This window comes from Ranitomeya variabilis, chromosome 1 (genome assembly GCF_051348905.1).
Source record: "Ranitomeya variabilis isolate aRanVar5 chromosome 1, aRanVar5.hap1, whole genome shotgun sequence".
NCBI classification, from domain to species: domain Eukaryota; kingdom Metazoa; phylum Chordata; class Amphibia; order Anura; family Dendrobatidae; genus Ranitomeya; species Ranitomeya variabilis.
In genome coordinates, this window is record NC_135232.1 from 1,162,250,800 (window position 1) to 1,162,268,365 (window position 17,566).

General features: G+C 47.6%; 1 protein-coding gene across 1 annotated transcript in view; it reads right to left on the reverse strand.

Annotated features, from left to right (window-relative positions):
• LOC143793453 (transcription factor COE3-like) overlaps positions 1–17,566 on the reverse strand; it is a 224,458-nt gene that overhangs the window by 183,788 nt on the left and 23,104 nt on the right. The window contains exons 2-5 of the mRNA XM_077280435.1: positions 5,517–5,673; positions 5,238–5,301; positions 4,633–4,688; positions 960–1,033 (exon numbers count right to left, since the gene is read on the reverse strand). Coding sequence (XP_077136550.1) covers positions 960–1,033; positions 4,633–4,688; positions 5,238–5,301; positions 5,517–5,673 — 351 coding nt within the window. The remainder of the gene's footprint in view (positions 1–959; positions 1,034–4,632; positions 4,689–5,237; positions 5,302–5,516; positions 5,674–17,566) is intronic.

Here is a 17,566-nt window from a genome sequence, read left to right on the forward strand (position 1 = left end):
CACAGCTAAAGCTGCATCCAGACGCAGTGTGATCAGATACATGTCAGAGCCTCTACTCCAGTCACAGCTAAAGCTGCATCCAGACGCCGTGTGACCAGATACATGTCAGAGCCTCTGCTCCAGTCACAGCTAATGCTGCATCTAGACGCCATGTGACCAGATACATGTCAGAGCCTCTGCTCCAGTCACAGCTAAAGCTGCATCCAGACGCCGTGTGACCAGATACATGTCAGAGCCTCTACTCCAGTCACAGCTAAAGCTGCATCCAGACGCCGTGTGACCAGATACATGTCAGAGCCTCTACTCCAGTCAGAGCTAAAGCTGCATCCAGATGCCGTGTGACCAGATACATGTCAGAGCCTCTACTCCAGTCACAGCTAAAGCTGCATCCAGACGCCGTGTGACCAGATACATGTCAGAGCCTCTACTCCAGTCACAGCTAAAGCTGCATCCAGACGCCGTGTGACCAGATACATGTCAGAGCCTCTGCTCCAGTCACAGCTAAAGCTGCATCCAGACGCCGTGTGACCAGATACATGTAAGAGCCTCTGCTCCAGTCACAGCTAAAGCTGCATCCAGACGCCGTGTGACCAGATACATGTCAGAGCCTCTACTCCAGTCACAGCTAAAGCTGCATCCAGACGCCGTGTGACCAGATACATGTCAGAGCCTCTACTCCAGTCACAGCTAAAGCTGCATCCAGACGCCGTGCGACCAGATACATGTCAGAGCCTCTGCTCCAGTCACAGCTAATGCTGCATCTAGACGCCATGTGACCAGATACATGTCAGAGCCTCTACTCCAGTCACAGCTAAAGCTGCATCCAGACACCGTGTGACCAGATACATGACAGAGCCTCTACTCCAGTCACAGCTAAAGCTGCATCCAGACGCCCTGTTATCGTCACCGTTTCATCGACACTCCTGATCTGGGACTTTGAGGACATGAAGGACACCCACCTGCACATAATCTCATGAGTCAGGAGGACGCGGCACATCTCCGGGTTCTTGTCCTGTCCCTCGTAGAGGATCGCCTGAAACCGAGAGATACGAATGATACACAACAGCCAGAACCTTCCGGGATCCGTCCAGATCCCCAGATCTCCTCATTGTTATTAAAGTTTTACAAATCAGAAAAACTAGATCACAGGGAAAAGGGCGACCTGATCACTGCAATGATGTCATCTACTGCTCCAGTGACATCATAGACCTCCACCATGACCTCATATAATGATGAAATAAGCCCATGTCCACCTGGGGACCTGATCACTGAATGATGTCATCTACACACGGGCACGGGAAGAACACAAAGGGCGCGGAAAAAACACAAAGGGCGCGGAAAAAACACAAAGGGCGCGGAAAAAACACAAAGGGCGCGGAAAAAACACAAAGGGCGCGGAAAAAACACAAAGGGCGCGGAAAAAACACAAAGGGCGCGGGAAAAACACAAAGGGCGCGGGAAAAACACAAAGGGCGCGGGAAAAACACAAAGGGCGCGGGAAAAACACAAAGGGCGCGGGAAAAACACTAAGGGCGCGGGAAAAGCACTAAGGGCGCGGGGATAACACAAAGGGCGCGGGGATAACACAAAGGGCGCGGGGATAACACAAAGGGCGCGGGGATAACATAAAGGGCGCGGGGATAACACAAAGGGCGCGGGGATAACACAAAGGGCGCGGGGATAACACAAAGGGCGCGGGAAAAACACAAAGGGCGCGGGAAAAACACAAAGGGCGCGGGAAAAACACTAAGGGCGCGGGAAAAGCACTAAGGGCGCGGGGATAACACAAAGGGCGCGGGGATAACACAAAGGGCGCGGGGATAACACAAAGGGCGCGGGGATAACACAAAGGGCGCGGGGATAACACAAAGGGCGCGGGGATAACACAAAGGGCGCGGGGATAACACAAAGGGCGCGGGGATAACACAAAGGGCGCGGGGATAACACAAAGGGCGCGGGGATAACACAAAGGGCGCGGGGATAACACAAAGGGCGCGGGGATAACACAAAGGGCGCGGGGATAACACAGCCACTTTTTTCTTTACCCTATTTTATACTTAAGACAGAATTTTTAGTGCCAAAATAGTTTTTCATACTTTGTTTTGTATTTGTTTATTTTTTTACATTTTTACCATTTGTTTCCTTTTCGTCACCCAATTGTCCCCAGTTGCCCTACAATTAGCAACATACAGTAATTCTGACCTACATCCTATAGTAATGTCTCCATCTTGGTCCCTATATTGTACTAATATCCCCATCTTGGTCGTCATCTACTAGTACTGCCCTCATCTTGATTCTCGTCTTGTAGTAATGTCTGCGTCCCCATCTTGTATTTATGTCCCCATCCTATACCCCATCTTGCAGTAATGCGCCCATCCTGGTCCCCATCTTGCAGTAACGTCCCCATCCTGATCCCTTTCTTACAGTAATGGCCCCATCTTGGCCCCCATCTTGTAGTAATAACCCCATCCTAGTCCCCATATTGCATTAATATCCCCATCATATCCCCATCATGACCTCATTTAACACTCTGATAACATCCGCCTGACAGTCTGATGACTTCTGTCAGGAAAATAAGAATTATTTTAAATTGTTCGGGTTACACAGTCAGAGCTTCCTGCTACTTCTCCCACCAATGGTTTCTGTAAAGCCAAAATCCTTCTTGCAGCCCCTTGCTCATCCTCTGTGTGAATTTCCACTCTCCCCTTCCAATGGTCATTCTGGACTGTGAGTTTATGGCTCTGCCAGATAGCAGAGAACAGAATGTGTTTTTCAGCCAAAATGCCTTTGTCTGCTAGGCATAACACTTAAAGTCAACGTTTAATAACACACATTAATCCTAGAAACATGAAAATTAGATTTCCAGGATCTGGGCAATTAGGGCTACGCATGGCAGCATTTTAGGATTTAGGGCCGTCGGAAACCTGGGAAATGAAATTCTGCCCACCCGTAAATCACAGACATACCGTGTTTGGACTCTAAAGAATGGTAAAATCACAGGGGAAAAAAATAATGTCAATATCGTTGGCCAAAGATATGAAAAAAGGAGTTTTTGATAACTTTTCAAAGTTCAAAAGGTCAGCCAAAGTGGGAGTCCATAAGTTTATGGCCGAACCATAAAACAGGAAAGTCCATTTTGTGAGGCATTCAGAGACGGAGAGACAGCAGCTAAACATCATGCTGGGGTGCTGAATCATTCCTTTGGGATCTCTCCTCCCCTTTATTGAGACGTCATACCTGTGACTGAGATTTAGTAAGTTTCGTACCTTTATCCTTTTTATTTTTTAACTGTTTGTACATAATGTATTTTGTCTCTTTTGTAATATAATTTATATCTTTTGTAAACACTGCCGATTTTTTCTGGAGTAAACTTATAAATGTGCTAGCTTCATTCTTTTGGCTTTACGATCAAACTAAAATGTACTCAGTGCAAATTCACGCTTCCTGGAGTTGGTTTCTGACCCAATATAGGCTTGGTAATAGACCGGGCTTATATCTAATGAGGAACTGGTGGCAGCATAGCGTTCTGGTGTTATTGGGGGATCCTGGCAGTGATGGACCAGAGGTTTATATATGTATCCCCGGCCTGAGACTCGGGATATATATACCGCCCTCACTGCAGAGTGCCTCGATAACCAGCACGTGACAGGGCAGCCTCTCCGGTGACTACTTATCCTAGGTGCAGATTCCTGACTGACCTGAGGCTAAGGGGGCACCAGCGAGCTGCAAGTGCAAGTTCCTGATGCTCTGATGGCTTCGGCCTGACCCACTGATGACCTCTGCCTAAAACTCTAACGGTCTTCCCCTGACACCATGATGATGACCACCTGACTGATTACCTCAGCTTAACTCTCTGATTACATCCTCCTGACACTGATGACCTCCATCTAAGGCTCTGATGGCTTCCGCCTGACTCCTTGATGACCTCTGCCTAAGACTCTAATGACCCCTAACACTCTGATGACCTCCACCTGGTCCTATGATGACCTCCGCCTGACACCTTGATGACCTCTGCCTGACCTACTGATGACCTCCACCTGACCTACTGATGACCTCCACCTGACCTACTGATGACCTCCACCTGACCTACTGATGACCTCCACCTGACCTACTGATGACCTCCACCTGACCCTCTGATGACCTCCACCTGACACTCTGATGACCTCCACCTGACACTCTGATGACCTCCACCTGACACTCTGATGACCTCCACCTGACACTCTGATGACCTCCACCTGACACTCTGATGACCTCCACCTGACACTCTGATGACCTCCACCTGACACTCTGATGACCTCCACCTGACCCTCTGATGACCTCCACCTGACACTCTGATGACCTTATCTAATGCTTGGATTACCTCCGTCTGACGCTTTAATGATAAAACAAGGGAAGAAAAGCCAAATTCGAGAATATGCATCATAATGAGGTCAATTTTTTTAGAACAGAGAAGGAACCAGTGTTGGAACACTCAGGGGCGAGTCCATGACACAGGGGGCGAGTCCATGACTGCATTTCTGGGAGCCAGAATATAAAGTTTGATACAGATGATATATTGAACAGTCTATAACATCTGGAGAACTACTGGGGCAAAACCTTCCCAAAGTCTTAGACAGAAGATGGACAACCTACCTGCTTGGACATGGAGTCGATGAGTCGTACGTAGAGATCCTGCTCTGTCCTGAGACCTGGGGGATATAAATCATTGCATCATTCGTTATATCATTATACCAGGGCCGAATACACAGACCTTACATAACTGCCAGAGACACAGTATAACAGTATTATTTTACCTACACATCAGGAAGTACTAATTACCAATGCCTGGAAACCATGGCCAGTACTGACTAAACGCCCAAGATCGGACAAACCGGAGGTGGTCACTATGGACTGGACATGTCTGGGATTGGAAAAATCAGCAGTGGTCACTATGCACTGGAAGTGCCCGAGTGCGCACAAATCAGAGGTGACCATTATGGACTAAACATGTCTGGGAACAGACAAGTCGGCTATGGCCACTATGGACTGGACATGACAGTGTGCAAATCAAAGGTGGCCACTATGGACTGGACATGCCTGCGAATAGGCAAATCGGAGTTGGCCACTATGGACTGGACATGTCTTGGATTGAACTAATCGGAGGTGGTCACTATGGACTGGACATGTCTGAGATTGGGCAAGTCAGAGTTGGCTAGTATGGACTGGACATGTCTGGGAGCAGGGAGTCGGCTTCTTACCGTTACTGTAGAGGAGCTGCAGTCGGTAATGGATGCCATTGTTGGTTTTCTCGCCACTTTGTTCCTGTGGAGTAGAGAAGATGTGAGTATAGTGCAGCTCTATATAATAATGCCTCAGGCTCCGGTAGCTACTATCTTGACAACAGTTAGTGGCAGGTACTGAGGTTGTCAGATCAAGATCCCCAATTACTGGAGAACGTGTAGCAGTTGGTAGTCACATCAGTCTTTAGTTTGAGCCCCAGCCCATGCATTCCACCCCAGTCATACTACACATCTTACTTTGTCTTTTTCTACAAAGTCAATGAACGACGTCCTCTCGATTTCCACCGGCTGCCCCTGACGGTCATAAAGTGCCAAGACGAAATGGAAGAAGTTGGATTTTCTTAGGTTTGAGGGTGGTTGCTTCTCGAAGTGAGCTCTGGCAAGACCAATGCCACTGTGAGGAGACACAAGAGGGACACATGACCGGTCTGTCATTGTGTAAAAATACAAGCAGAATGGGCTAACACATACATGTTAAACAACATCGGAGCCGGCACCTCTAGAAGTGGAGGAGAGTCACCCACATGGGAGGAGTGCACCCCACACTATAGGGGGTAATGAGGAGACACTGGAGAGGTTCCCCTATATAGGAGGAGTGTCCTCAACACTGGACGAGTGCCCCTATTCTGAAGAAGTGCCCCCTACACTTTACTAAGGGGAAAGGCCCATCACAAGTCTTCCTGGACATCCTGCACTTCTAAGACCCCGATGAATACAATAAATCAGTGTAAGGAATGGCATGTGATATGTTGTAATTCGCAGCTGTATCCATCTAGGTGTTTGTTGCTCGCTCTGATCGATGCCTCCGTCTCCACGATGCTCCTTCTAAGCACAAGAAAATTATTTCCTCACAGTGAATGTATAGATGTATAGATATTGGGTGAGGGGTCCGCAGTTAGAGGAGAGGCCGTCCATTAGTGCGGTGCTCTGTGTTGTGCTCTGCTGTACTGTGCTGTGCTCTTGTGTTGTGCTACGCTTTGCTGTACTGTGCTCTGCTGTGTAGTGCTACGCTCTGCCTAACTGTGCTCTGCTGTGTTGTGCTACGCTCTGCTGTACTGTGCTGTTGTGTTGTACTCTGCTCTGCTGTGCTATGCTCTGCTGTACTGTGCTGTTGTGTTGTGCTCTGCTCTGTTGTGCTGTGCTCTGCTGTTCTGTGCTCTGTTGTGTTGTGCTATGCTCTGCTGTACTGTGCTTTTGTGTTGTGCTGTGCTCTGTTGTACTGTGCTCTGTTGTGTTATTCTGTACTCTGCTCTGCTGTGCTCTACTGTACTCTGCTCTGCTGTGTTGTGCTCTGTTGTACTGCGCTCTGTTGTGTTCTGTACTCTGCTCTGCTGTGTTGTGCTGTGATCTGTTGTGCTGTGCTCTACTGTACTCTGCTCTGCTGTGTTGTGCTGTGCTCTGTTGTACTATGCTCTTTTGTGTTGTTCTGTACTCTGCTCTGCTGTGTTGTGCTGTGATCTGTTGTGCCATGCTCAGCTGTACTGTGCTCTGATGTGTTGTGCTATGCTCTGCTGTGCTTTGTGTGTTTGGGCCAATAACCCGTTGCACATTTTGGCTTTCAGCAGAATCCTCAGCGCTCTGTTATTGTGGGAGAATAGACCGTGTATATTGGGGCGTACAGCGACCATTATCTGCATCTTCACAACCTGAAGGACACAGAAGAGGCTGATGCAGAACTGACACAGAACTGAGAGGTCGCACAGTACAGCAATAACAAACTGTAACTGTTCCTCCCAACTTTTACAGATCAGAAAGAGGAACAAACTATGCAGCACCTAGCCACAGACCTAGCCACACCAAACACCCATATACCAACAGGAGGGTTTGTCAGAGGGGCACTGGCAGTGAGGGACAATCAGCAAACACCCGAGACGGCAGGGCGTACACCCAAATCCGGGACTGAGTCACCGTAACTGGGATGGTAGTGATCAGCGGATTCATGTTTTGCTCCCTGATAGTTGTAGCAGCAGCTCTCATCTTCACGTAGCGTCACTATGCGACATCCGGCGTCCGTGCGGCCGTGTGCACCAAACTCCACAGTAACAATCTTCTCCCCAATATTTGATGCGATTCTGGTGCAGATGTAAAGCCGCGGTATTAATGCGCTTTCTATATACAGAAAAGCTTTCCGCTCTCCGTGGTCTGAACTCGGCGGTTTTGGTCATTTTTTTCTCTATTGGCTTCTTCTGAAAAAAGTATGAAGAAAAAAAAAAAAAACTGTTGCATTTTTAAGCGCAGAATCAAAGCATTTCTGTACTATTAAAAGGGGTTGAAAACTCTGCTTCATATCTGCCCCCAAAATGCATCCAATAAGGAGGGAAACGCATAAAATTAATGCAGCAAACGCGCCATAATCAGAGGAGACTGTTACTGCGCCTGGTGCAAGATCCTGCAGGAAAAAAGCAGCAGAAAGAAGGCTACGTGTGAACACGGCCTCAGCAGTACAGTTTTATTTTATTTTTATGGGTTTAATAGAGAAAAAAAAAATCAATCATGGCATTTTTTTTTTGCTCCAATTATCAATCCCTGCAAATAATTTGACCGCTGTGATGTGCAGGTCGTTATGATTCCACAGGCAGCGAATATATCCGTGTTATTTGCTGACTTGTGATGTTCATTAATTTTTTTAAAAAAGCATTAATAATGAGAATATGTTAAGTGGTTTCCATTATTTTCTAGTAATTTTATAGGATAAAAAACAATTCTCTTATTCTCCTTCTAGAATCCACATACATAGAAATTCTCTGCTGAGTACAATGTATCAGCGCAATTTGCCTGTGGAGTCAGAGCCTGCGATACAGATCGAGTACACAGAAGTCTGCACACTACATCCCCGCAGCCTGTGGCTCAACTGCTTCAGCTCCTGCCTGTGGAGTCAGAGCCTGCGATACAGATCGAGTGCACAGAGTTCTGCACGCTACATCCCCGCAGCCTGTGGCTCAACTGCTTCAGCTCCTGCCTGTGGAGTCAGAGCCTGCGATACAGATCGAGTACACAGAAGTCTGCACACTACATCCCCGCAGCCTGTGGCTCAACTGCTTCAGCTCCTGCCTGTGGAGTCAGAGCCTGCGATACAGATCGAGTGCACAGAGTTCTGCACGCTACATCCCCGCAGCCTGTGGCTCAACTGCTTCAGCTCCTGCCTGTGGAGTCAGAGCCTGCGATACAGATCGAGTACACAGAAGTCTGCACACTACTTCCCCGCAGCCTGTGGCTCAACTGCTTCAGCTCCTGCCTGTGGAGTCAGAGCCTGCGATACAGATCGAGTACACAGAGTTCTGCACACTACATCCCCGCAGCCTGTGGCTCAACTGCTTCAGCTCCTGCCTGTGGAGTCAGAGCCTGCGATACAGATCGAGTACACAGAGTCTGCACACTACTTCCCCGCAGCCTGTGGCTCAACTGCTTCAGCTCCTGCCTGTGGAGTCAGAGCCTGCGATACAGATCGAGTGCACAGAGTTCTGCACACTACATCCCCGCAGCCTGTGGCCCAACTGCTTCAGCTCCTGCCTGTGGAGTCAGAGCCTGCGATACAGATCGAGTGCACAGAGTTCTGCACACTACATCCCCGCAGCCTGTGGCTCAACTGCTTCAGCTCCTGCCTGTGGAGTCAGAGCCTGCGATACAGATCGAGTACACAGAGTCTGCACACTACTTCCCCGCAGCCTGTGGCTCAACTGCTTCAGCTCCTGCCTGTGGAGTCAGAGCCTGCGATACAGATCGAGTACACAGAAGTCTGCACACTACATCCCCGCAGCCTGTGGCCCAACTGCTTCAGCTCCTGCCTGTGGAGTCAGAGCCTGCGATACAGATCGAATGCACAGAGTTCTGCACACTACATCCCCGCAGCCTGTGGCTTAACTGCTTCAGCTCCTGCCTGTGGAGTCAGAGCCTGCGATACAGATCGAGTGCACAGAGTTCTGCACACTACATCCCCGCAGCCTGTGGCTTAACTGCTTCAGCTCCTGCCTGTGGAGTCAGAACCTGCGATACAGATCGAGTACACAGAGTTCTGCACACTACATCCCCGCAGCCTGTGGCTCAACTGCTTCAGCTCCTGCCTGTGGAGTCAGAGCCTGCGATACAGATCGAGTACACAGAGTTCTGCACACTACATCCCCGCAGCCTGTGGCTCAACTGCTTCAGCTCCTGCCTGTGGAGTCAGAGCCTGCGATACAGATCGAGTACACAGAGTCTGCACACTACTTCCCCGCAGCCTGTGGCTCAACTGCTTCAGCTCCTGCCTGTGGAGTCAGAGCCTGCGATACAGATCGAGTGCACAGAGTTCTGCACACTACATCCCCGCAGCCTGTGGCCCAACTGCTTCAGCTCCTGCCTGTGGAGTCAGAGCCTGCGATACAGATCGAGTGCACAGAGTTCTGCACACTACATCCCCGCAGCCTGTGGCTCAACTGCTTCAGCTCCTGCCTGTGGAGTCAGAGCCTGCGATACAGATCGAGTACACAGAGTTCTGCACACTACATCCCCGCAGCCTGTGGCTCAACTGCTTCAGCTCCTGCCTGTGGAGTCAGAGCCTGCGATACAGATCGAGTGCACAGAGTTCTGCACACTACATCCCCGCAGCCTGTGACTCAACTGCTTCAGCTCCTGCCTGAGGAGTCAGAGCCTGCAATACAGATCGAGTACACAGAGGTCTGCACACTACATCCCCGCAGCCTGTGGCTCAACTGCTTCAGCTCCTGCCTGTGATGTTGAGGCTTGTGGGATTGATTACAAGGGAGACTAAACAAATATCCTTTTTTGGAATAGTTTTTGTTTTTTTTTACCAGTTTTATAGCAACAAAAAATATATCTTTCTTCACAACAGCATACAGGGGGCATAAAAAAAAAACTTTTAAATATACAAAATATCACTATGTACAATACATACATACTCTGCTTCTGGGTTTATTGCCTGAAATACAGGTGAAGACAACAGATAATGCTGCTGCCTATGAACATTGAGATGAGAGTTGGAGTTCTGGGGGGTCCCGATCACCAGAGAGGAAGCATGAACTGAGCAGAGCCGTGGAAAGCATGGAAACGTGCATATACCCCTGATACAGTCACTGCAAACTCCACGATAACCCCAGGCGCGGTTTACAGAACAATTGGAGTAGAACTATTAAAGTCCAAGACCCTGAGGAGGAGCTATGGAACAATGAAGACGTCGGAGAGGGGAGAGCTTCGTAGCCGGGACAAAGCTCTGACGTGCCGGGACAGTACCGCTGACTCGGGGAAGGTTGGGAGCTATGCATCTTTATGTACCTTCACTATATGACATCTGACTTTTTGGTGTCCGTAAGGCCGTGTTCACATATTGCATAAATACTGCGTTTTCGTTTTCTACAGGTGACCAGACCAAACTACGCAATAACAATTTCCTCTGGCTATTGCATTTTTTTATGCATTTTTGGAGTGAAGCTGGGTAATTAACCCTTTTTATAATACAGAAAATCTTTGTAAAAAATCAGTTAACTTTTTTAAGTGCATAATCATTTTTTTAGCCTCCAAGTAAAAGCTTATATTTGAAAAAAAAAAACACCAAAACCACACAGTTCAGCAGCGTCTTTAGACTACGAGGGGCGCAGTTTTTAAGAAATCAAAGCCACTTTACTTGGATAATTAAACAAAGCAGATTTTGTGATGTTTATTTTTTTTTTGGCACAAAATTGCAGTAAAAATGACATTCTTGTAATTTCTTTTCATTATTTATTTATTTTTATAACTGTCAATTTTTATTGAAAATAAACATTTCCAAAGTGATTAACATATAAAATGAATATCTACATTCTGTTATAGAAGACAGTGTCAAACAATACATTGCCAAATCAATGCACCAGTAGGATTTGTCATTATTTTATAGTAATTTTATAGAGAAAAAAAATCTGACTTATTTTCCCTCTAGAATACAAGGACATAGAGATACACTGCTATGTACAGATGAATCTCTGTGTTCCTGTACCTTCTGCTTATGGTGCCAGAGTCTACAGTGCGCATTCTAGTGTTTTAGTGCAACCTGGAATTTATTCCTTTTGCTACTGCCTACAATGATGCAGGTTGTGGGATGGAATCCTAGTGAGACCAGATCCCAAGAAAAGTGAAGAATGCGTTATTGAAGGTAGATATAAACAGGGTAGACCGATACTGGAACTGCCACCGAGCCATGAAGGCAGCAGAGAGAAGACACAAAGTGAGTGGAGGGCGGCATACAACCCTGAACTCCAGGGACAAGGCCTTCAACTTGGGGCAGTCCTGCTGGACCTGGGATGGTTGGGAGCTACGCTGTACCAGTTAGCACAGGCCCATCTACTGTCTGATCATCAGAGCCCCTAGCACAAGCCTGCAGATGTTGTAGACTTAACACCGGGTTCAGAAATGTGCCACGTTCAGCATCTGAGCCCACCGCGTCCATGCCAGAGTCCCGCAGACAAGCCCCTTCTGCTTTACTTCGTTTATGAGACGACATCTTTGAGAAAGTCGTAGAAATTAATAAATTGATTAGCAGAACCAGGACTAGAGGACCTCTCAGTAGGCCATGTGCCATCTGATTAGTAGGCCCTGATGCAAGGTCATGCATGCGTCACACTGGGCTGTTAAATTAGCAGATGGGTCAGATAGGTAGGAGGCCATCTTCTCCCCTTTTTTGATGCAAATCCAGGCAATTCATAGGTATTTGGGGAACTCGAAGGCCTGCGCCGAGACCTTAATTCTTTCCAGCATCTTCATCGCTCCATAGCTGCTCCTCCGTGCTAGTGGAGCCGACATCTCAGCTCTGCACACACTTCCATTAATTAAACCATTCTCTTCTTGAGATCTGTTCACCCCCAGGATTCGAACCCACAACCTCCATCATTGCAGGCAGCGGCTACACTTAGGAATCATAGACTTTTGAACCTTTGAAGCTGCACTGCAGACTGTACCGACACATAGAACACCGCTGCTACGTACAGATGTACTTCTATGTCCCAGGAGTCTAGATTCTTTTCTTCCTATAAAATTACTAAACAATAATTAAAACAATTACATTAATGTCAAATGTGACGCACTTTTTTAGTAAAATAACATCACATATCCGCAAATAACAGACATATTTGTATCCCTGTAATCGTAATGACGCGCACAACAGAGAAATCAGATTATCTATGGTTATCAGCAAATGGCATAAAAAAAAAAAGTTGTGATTGATTTTTTTTCTCCATTAAACCCACAAAAAATAAAAAAAAGTAATGCTGAGGCCGTGTTCACACATAGCATAAATGCTGCGTTTTTTTCTACTGCTTTTCTTCACGTGTCTGCACCACACAATGTAATAATCTTCTAATTATCGCATGTTTGCTCTGTTTTTCCCCATATTTGATGTGCTTTTGGGGAAGATGTAATGATGCATTTTTAATGCTTTTTTATTAGTACAAAAAAGTTTCTGTTCTGCTCTTAAAAATGCAATGTCATTTTTTTAATTGTGTTTTTTGTTAGGCTCCACAAAGAGAAACCTACAGAGAAAAAATGCATCAAAACAGCACAGAGTTCTGCAGCATCTTTAGATGCACGGGGGGCGCAGTTTCATTTAATCACATCCAGTTTTTGCTTGGACATGTAGGCCATGTTCACGTGTAGTGTAAATGCTGTATGGCAAGGATCAGAGCCCGGAAAGGTCATGGAGAAACACCCGCTGTGATCTTTGTGTTGAACCGCTCTCTGCTGCCCCCTATTGTCTGGACAATTACATAATTGACCGAAAATCAACGGAGGAGGACGCAGGCTGTTCTCACCACTGGGCTGGTTGTCAGGAAGCTAACAGTGAGCGTATGGTATATACGCTTCTGATTCCAAAGCATGGAAATGTGTATATACCCCTGATACAGTCACTGCAAACTCCACGATAACGCCAGACTACCCGCTGCAAGTTATATGTGTGTGCGTGTGTGTGTGTGTGTGTGTGTGTGTGTGTGTGTGTGTGTGTAAGTGTGTGTGTGTGTGTGTGTGTGTGTGTAAGTGTGTGTGTGTGTGTGTGTAAGTGTGTGTGTGTGTGTGTGTGTAAGTGTGTGTGTGTGTGTGTGTGTGTGTGTGTGTGTAATATATATATATATATATATATATATATATATATATATATATATATATATATATATATATATATATATATATATATATATATATATATATATATATATATATATATATTATATTCAGGCCGACTGGATGCCTGTTGGTAACGTATGGCTTTGAGGCGCGGTTTACAGAACAAAAGGAGTAGAACTATTAAATTCGTTCGGCAGTGTTTATAAAAATATACAAAAGATTTTACAAAGGGGACAAAACAATACAGCATATAAAAAGGTACTTAAAATAAAACAGATAAAACTAAACAAACTTACTACACTGATCACAGATATGATTCGGCATAGCGAAGGGAGCGCTTCATTTGAAAAGTGACCAGCGGACTGGATTCAAGCATGCACCATGTGTATCTCTCTACAGGAACCAAGATAATAATGTGTCTTGACATTTGATCAGTACTTGAGCTACAAACACACACCCTTCATTACCTCACATGGGTCGATTTGTGGGTTGTTCTAAGCCCCTAAAGATTTGAGGAAATTATCAACTTATGAAATCACTTCTCTCCAGATGATCACAGAAATTTGAGATCGCCGACATATTTTTTTAATCGGGATTTTACCATTACCCAGACACGAAACAGGACATGGCTGTTGTCAGCGGACTGGCCACTATTGATTTGTGGCTTACAGGCAGAGGTTACAGCTATGAAAACAGATGCATATTCTTCAGCTATTAGCCCTGAAGCTGAAAATGTACGTCTCGTCACCACTGAATTTATACAAGCACCAATATTCATAACTTCCTACCGATGCCCAGGCGACTAACAAAGATGTTTGCTTGGAAGCAACGTGCGCCTGTGAAGAGCAATAGCCATCCATAAAGGGTGTGAGATATTCACTTCTCAGACTTTTCCGGTCTTCATTTGTCCAATCTGTAACTCTGTCAATAGACATCCTCGTTCAGTCACCTGGGACTTGTGGGGGTCTCTCACTTCACACAGTTCCCGGGAAGCCTGCATGTTAATTAGGATGGTTCACTTCATAACTAGATGTAATTTCCTACTTCTCTATGTCCATTGTATGTCCATCTCTGAGAGTGTCATCTAGATAGCCAGCTCTTTCTCGTGCCACAATTCTGTGTAAAAGAGGAGTGGGGGGGTGGCTTAGAGATTTTAATATTTTTTATGACACCCCGCCCTTTTGAGGTAGCGTCAGGGCTGATTCACAGATCACCCTTAGGATCTACCTTACAGCCCCCTCCCCCCCTGGAATCCGCAGTACCCTCTCCTTCGGGGATTCGGAGATTGGCTTCTCCAAGGGGGACTGCTCAGTGCCACCGCACGGGTCTCAGACTCCTGGCTAGAGATAGCCATAAGTGACGCAGAGGCCCCAACCTCACAGGAACCCTCTGTGACCTGTTCTGGCTCAGTCACTGGTCCTTAAGGCAGGGTGCTGCTTGCGTTCTGGGCTTTCGGGTGGCAGCGGCTAGATAGGCTGTCTTCCTGGGGGATAACAAAATTTGCCTATTTGTCTAACAGGCTGTGGGACACACCTGCCCACCCTGACCGACTGGGGATCCTGCCTTCTGATCACTCTGACCCGTTGGGGGACACTACTTCCCACCATCCTGCCAGACTTGGGGTACAATTTTGCCACCCCTCTGACTGGCTATAGGTACCACTTTCCCATCATCCTGACAGACGGTGGGACACACATTCCCCTCGCCCCGCCTGATTGAGGGAGATATCCCCAGCTAGCCCAGGAGGTGGGATGGTAAGACCTTCCCCTGCCTCTCATGTTAACCTCAGAGCTGTGATAATCATGGGGCAGCTACCACTGGCCATGTCACAGTACGCTGTGACAATGGTCAGCTGCACGGGATCACCGTCCTTATGATCTCTGTGCTTCTCCCCATCCTTTCCCATTAACTCAGAAGCTGTGCCAATCATGGAGCAGCTACGACCGGCCATGCCACAGTCCGTCGTGACACTGGTCAGCTGCACGGGACCACCTGCTTCATGATCTCCGGGCCTGCTCCCATCGCCCTTAGCACTTATGCTGGCTCCTTTTAGGGGATCCTCAGCAACGTCACCCCACAGTGTGATATAGCAGAGTTCTCCCTTACCACAGAACACATTTTCATTAGGAATCACATGACATCTCAGATCTGGGAAGGTTGTCAGGGATGAATTGGGAAACCAAACGTCCCAGGTCAATTCCCAATAGCAAATTTGTGGGGAGATTCTCTGACAACACCACTTGCCTTATCCCCCTCCCCGCACCCCAAACCAGGAAAACCCGGGTTATCGGTAACGGACGCCGAATGCCCCCAACCCGGTGACAGTCAGGGTCTTCCCAGGAATTAGTTCCTCCGGTAACACAAACGCAGGGTGCACGAGAGTTCGTTCTGCGCCAGTGTCCTTAAGCCCAACAGTAATGGTGTTGCCCGCAATATCTGGTTGCAAATTCTCACGGGTTCTTCCAACCGCCGCACCCACAGAAAGAATGGCCCTGGGGCCTCAGGAGTGGGGTTCCTCTTCTGCCTCTCTGAACAAACAAGGCTGATGTGACCGATCCAGTCACAGGTATATCAGAGTCGGGAGTCATGTGCAGGAAAGGCGCTGGATAGTGATGAGCAAATATACTCGTTACTCGAGATTTCTTGAGTACGCTCGGGGGTTCTCCGAGTATTATTTAGTGCTCAGAGATTTAGTTTTTCTTGCCGCAGCTGAATGATTCTCTACCAACCAGGCAACCCCCCACATGTACTTATGCTGGCTAACAGATGTAAATCATTCAGCTGCGGCAAGAAAAACTAAATCTACGAGCACTAAAAAATACTCGGAGGACACCCGAGCGTGCTCGGGAAATCTCGAGTAACGAGTATATTCGATCATCACTAGTGCTGGAAGATGGGGCTGAACCCCCTGAGGGCCAGCTGGCAGGGGCACTGGGGGTGATTGTTGATTTACCCCCTTTTGCAGCAGGCGGTTTGTACTATTAGGCCACAGACATTGGAGAGTTGCGCATGCGCTTGTTAAGGCGTGTCCAAAGAGGCGGAGACTGACTCACTACATGATGCGCTGCGGGAGATCCACGCTGCGATTGCTAAGCGAGATGGCATAGGCGTAGGACACCCTGACATAGTGCAGCGTAACCAGCTAGTGACAGGCTGTAGAGATGCGCTGCTAAAGCGAGCCTTGCATGAGTGCCTGCAAGTTAATCCACGCATGACTTTTCTAGAGATGGGGAAGAAGCGCGCAAAAGGGAGCAGGAGCAGGGGACCGTAGCCTTGGCAGGGATGGACCGGAACTGCGAAGTATCTATCCTGAATGAAGAAAAGCCGGAGTGGTCCCGCGAGTTACAGCAGGGAATGCTGAAAATATGGGCAGAAATCGGGAGCCTGAAGGAGGTCCTTGCTACATTATTGGAGTCCAATGCAATACCCCGAGGTAACTCACGGCAAAAGATGAAAGAAGGTAGAGGAGACGTGAAGAGCATGAAGAAAACTTCAGCAGCAGCTCTAGAATTTAACCTCATAATGTGGGGTGGAGAGCGAATGCAGAGGGTGTAAGCTTCCCATAGAGGACAGCGATCCCGACCAAAGCGCCCACCAGACAGGTGCAGAAGTGGGTGTGGAAGACTAGGACACCTGTCCAGAAGTTGCCCTACCCAAGACAGCCGACGGTGAAGATCCTGCTAATTGAAGAGAACGCCGGCCCTGGAAGAAATGGTATGGCGAGAAGAGGAGCCGCACCCAGAGCCAGACAGAGACACGACGTTGGACGCCGAGAAGTGAGGGAGAAGGCGTTGTCTGCCTACAGTAAGATGTCTGCGGTACTCAGGTGTGCAGAGGTGAATCTGGTGAAATGCCGAATTGGACCCAAATGGTCCCATCTGTGAGATTTAACCCGAAGGAGAAGAAGAGGTGTTTAACCGAATAGACCATCGAAGTATGTCGCGTCCTTGCCTGTTACAACATCCCGAAGGTGGGAAACAAGTGCCAGGCGTTCCTGAATCGCCCACTCCCACAGTTCCCGATTGTGAGGAGGAATAGCCACTTACAACATTCCCTGGACTGGATAGTTTACTGCCCACCAGCCCAAGGGATCCTGACCAAATGAAAGATGCAGAGTGTACCTGAGACATTTCCTCTTGCAGCTGTTGATTATAAAGGGGAAGAATCTCTTGAGTCGCCAGATGTTGACCCAGAAGCGGAATAGG